The following is a 3,876-nucleotide window of genomic DNA, read 5'->3' as shown; positions in this document are numbered from 1 at the left end:
TGGCATTGGAAGCCCAGTAGCCTTAAAGAATGTGAGCACTGGGGTGATACCATAGCCACATATCTTCAATGGCTGTGCCTATGTGTTTCAGAAGGGATGCTTGTGGAGAGCCTCGCGGTGCACCCAGACTGAACTGGATATAAATAGGCTATGTTCACCTAACAGTCTTATGGGGCACCCAGTGGTTTGGAGTTCCTACATGACAGCCCTCACATAAGCAAGAGAACTTCTCAAGAAAATAAACTAGTGATGAAAATATCTAGAGGGACAGAGGAGGACTCGAATTCCTTGAATACTTTGTACCTCAAGATAAATAAGGTGTGCAGTAATGATCAACCTATTATTCAGAGGGCAGTAGGGGAAGCAGCATGCTTAGGGAGGTAATAATGATGACTCATTCAATGCGTATGTAATTTAAGGTACATATACTTACTGTACAGAAACTTTTATTAGTTTATTCACTCTTTGAAAAAACAATAAAAAATAAATGAACACCATTTTCAAGGTAATAAAGCCAGAATTTGAGTTTAGCCAAAGTTCACAAAATGTGAGCAAATTTAGCCAAATGATTTTATCTGAGAATAAAATTCCAATTGTCCAGACTGTCTCAATCCTAACAGTCTTCACTGTATAGAGGTTCGTTTTGTGCTGGCTAAAAATAAGACTCCATGTTAGGTACTATAAGGACACATAATACTATAAGATTTTATTGTTGTTTCCAAGTAGTTATCAAAGAAAATGAGAGATAAAAGATCATTTATAAAATATTCCACACATTTTGTTCAACACCTTTTTATTTTAAATTTATCTGTAAAACAGACAGTAAAAGTAGCCATAAAGAATTTTACAGATGAATAAAATACTCTTAACCTAAAAGATGCTTATGACAATGTCAGAGAAAGAAATACAGTCACACAAGATGCAAGAATAATGATTATAGTTGGAGATCATTACACATTACCTTTTACCCTTCCAACCCTACCACCTCTTCCTGAAGAAAAGAAAAGAGCCCAGGGAGAATCCTGCTACAGTCTGATTAATGTATTGTCTGTGTGCCTGAACCAGAGGCCCTCACTTAGGAAGAGTCTAAATTAGGAAGGATAAAATAAAGCAAAGAGGAAGGAAGACCTTCTGTGGGAGGTGGCATTTGAATTAAACCTGGTAGGAAAGATGAGTTTTGGCAAATGGTGATACCGGTTAAAGAGGGCTGATGTGAGAAGCATCAAATGATACAGGAGAGAGAGCAAAATGAGAATAAGTACTTTTCAAGAAATAATGAGCAGTTCATTTGGGCTACAGCGGCAGAAAAAAACAAAGTGTAAGATAAGTCTAAAGTATGTTAGGGCTAGAATATAAGAGGTCTGCAATTAAAAATGCTGTAACATAAAATTTTTTAAACACTGTAGAGATATTAATTTTAATACAAGTCATTCAGCAAAGATAAGCTTCGGTACAAGTGAAAGTAGAATAGTCCAATTGGGACAGTTGTCAAACAATGCTTGGACAAATGATGGACTTGAAATCTTAATTTTCATCCCCCAAAGAGACAGATTAAGACTGATTAATATTCCTTGGAGATACTGAACTGTGTGGCATCATTAAGAAGGAAATGGCAAAATAGTAGAATACACTATTCTGTGAAAAACAAACCCTAGAACTTTCATGTCTGGAAAACTTGTTTGCAGCTTTGCCAGCCACAGCTCAGGAGGGAGGCTGCAGCAAACAGCCATAGAGGGAATGAATGGGACCGTCCATTGTGCCTAGGATGGGCAGTTCAAGGTGGAATAGGAACAAGGATTATAATGACATGAAGATGAAGATGATGAAGAAAAGAACATAAAGCACTTCAAACAATACAACTCCTCCCCAACCTAAAAATCCTAAAACATTGTCAACCTCCTTTACAAACCGAAAACTGAAGGAAGCAAATCTAAGAGGAGAGGAATAATAGAAAGTGCTGCCTATTATTTCAGGTGGTACAGACTGAAAGTCTTAACTGGCTCTAGGAAGAACTGAGAAGCCAGTGAATAGCACATCTGATTCAGGTGCCATGAGAGAGAGTCGGGGTGTTCAGTACAAAGCACTCAACCCCAAGTTGTTCCAGAGTCAACATCTGTACTTATCCCAAGCAGTGTCTTCATGGCACCAAAGCCAGATAGCCGTGTGCCAGGCTGAATCAGAGACAGGAAAGGAATGACTATCATTTGCAAATCAGAAGACAGGCAGATCTTTTTAAAGGCATTATATAAAGTTTGTCTCTAGTGGTCAAACACTTACATTCTAATGCAGCTCCATTTGTCAAAGGCTTGGCAAGATTCTTTGTTACAAATCAGATTAGGAAAAAATTCCATGGTAATCACAGAATCCAGGAAAGGGAGATTTCCTTTCAAGCAACAGAAAACAAAGATCCACAAATGAATGTGTTCATTGTTAACTGAGATATTGAGAAAAGAAGAATCAGAACTCAGGCCAGGATTTAAAAGTGAAATTTCCTTTCCAGCATAAAAACAATTCCCTATTTTTCTATTTTTCATTAGGAACTCCAAAAGTGGATCTAATCCTTCCTACTCCTACAAACCTCCTCAGCAGGTTCTGGATTCCCTGCTTGATCTCCTTGGTTCTCACACCATAAACAATGGGGTTCAGAGCTGGGGGAATGAGGTGGTGCAGGATGTTGAGCAGGATGGGGACGTCAGGAGGAATTCTCCTCCTGGCCAGGTTCGTGATGACCAGAACCAGCAGGACTGTGCTGAAGAAGAGGATGAGGATGAAGTGGGAACCACATGTGCTCAAGGCCTTGGCCACGGCACCCTCTGCCTTGATCCTTAGCACAACTTTCAGTATAAAAGAATAGGAGATAAAAATAAGGATAAGGTCAGAGCCCAACAAGGTCCAGCCTGCCACAAACTGGTAGAGCTGATTGAAAGTGATGTCATCACAAGAGAGTTTGGACACAGACAGGTTAGTGCAGATGCAGTTCTTGATTGTATTTCCCGCACAGTATCTGAGCCTTGCAGAAAGCATGGGAACAGGAAGAGAAACAAAGACATTTCGGGCTATAACAAAGACCACTGCCCTAGCCACAAACTTGTCAGAGATGATAGACGGGTATCTCAATGGATGGCAGATGGCCACATAACGGTCATAGGCCATGACCATGAACGTGCAGGACTCCATGGTCAGAAAACTGTTCATGATAAACATCTGGAGGAAGCAGGCAGGGAAGCTGATCGACCTGAGATCAAACCAGAAGATGGCCAGGACCTTGGGGATGACGGTGAGGCAGAGCACGATGTCCAGCAGAGAGAGGAGGCTGAGCAGGTAGTACAGGGGCTGGTGCAGAGAGGCCTCCAGCCGGATGGTGATCAGGAGGATGGTGTTGGCCCCCATGGCCAAGAGGAAGAGGAGGCTGAGGGGCAGGGACAGCCAGTGCTGCCAATTCTGGAAGCTGGGGAAGCAGATGAGGAGGAATTCAGAGACTGGGGCAGTGGAGTCATTGCTGGGTGATGCCATGTAAAGTTTCCAGATCAATCTAGAGAACCAGAGTACCTTAAAATGTAAGAGAGAAGTACAGAAACATAAAAATTATATGTTCTAGATGTAGTAGAGTTTGGGTTTCCACTGAGACCCTTTATCTGTTCTAATAAAGTTTTTAAAATCACGATCATCATCCTCCCTTATATTTAAGCGAGTATGTATCATATGCCAGCCATAATGTTTTATATTCATTATCTTATTTCATCCTTTTAAAAAATACTAAAGTGTAATTAATATTGTTATCCTGATGTTTTAGGAATAAAATAGAGATAAAGGAAAATTGTAAGAAGAACCTTCTACCACCACACAGTTTAAAAACCAGCAATCACAAATATCATT

At 40.4% G+C, this 3,876-nt stretch overlaps 1 protein-coding gene across 1 annotated transcript; it reads right to left on the bottom strand.

The window, feature by feature from the left end:
- Positions 1 to 2,523: 2,523 nt before the first annotated feature.
- LOC105720021 (olfactory receptor 56A4) lies at positions 2,524 to 3,671 on the bottom strand. Its single transcript, XM_012456337.2, has one exon. It carries the CDS (start codon positions 3,511 to 3,513, stop codon positions 2,524 to 2,526), a length of 990 nt encoding a protein of 329 aa, XP_012311760.2. The 5' UTR covers positions 3,514 to 3,671.
- Positions 3,672 to 3,876: the final 205 nt, after the last annotated feature.

Source organism: Aotus nancymaae, unplaced genomic scaffold (assembly GCF_030222135.1).
Source record: "Aotus nancymaae isolate 86718 unplaced genomic scaffold, 86718_ANA_hifiasm-v0.15.2.pri h1tg000059l, whole genome shotgun sequence".
Classification (NCBI taxonomy): Eukaryota; Metazoa; Chordata; class Mammalia; order Primates; family Aotidae; genus Aotus; species Aotus nancymaae.
This window is presented reverse-complemented; position numbering and strand designations above follow the sequence as displayed.

Bases quoted from the DNA above. Each gene is read 5' to 3' on its own strand.
- LOC105720021 (XM_012456337.2), bottom strand. From the start codon at position 3,513: ATGGCATCACCCAGCAATGACTCCACTGCCCCAGTCTCTGAATTCCTC.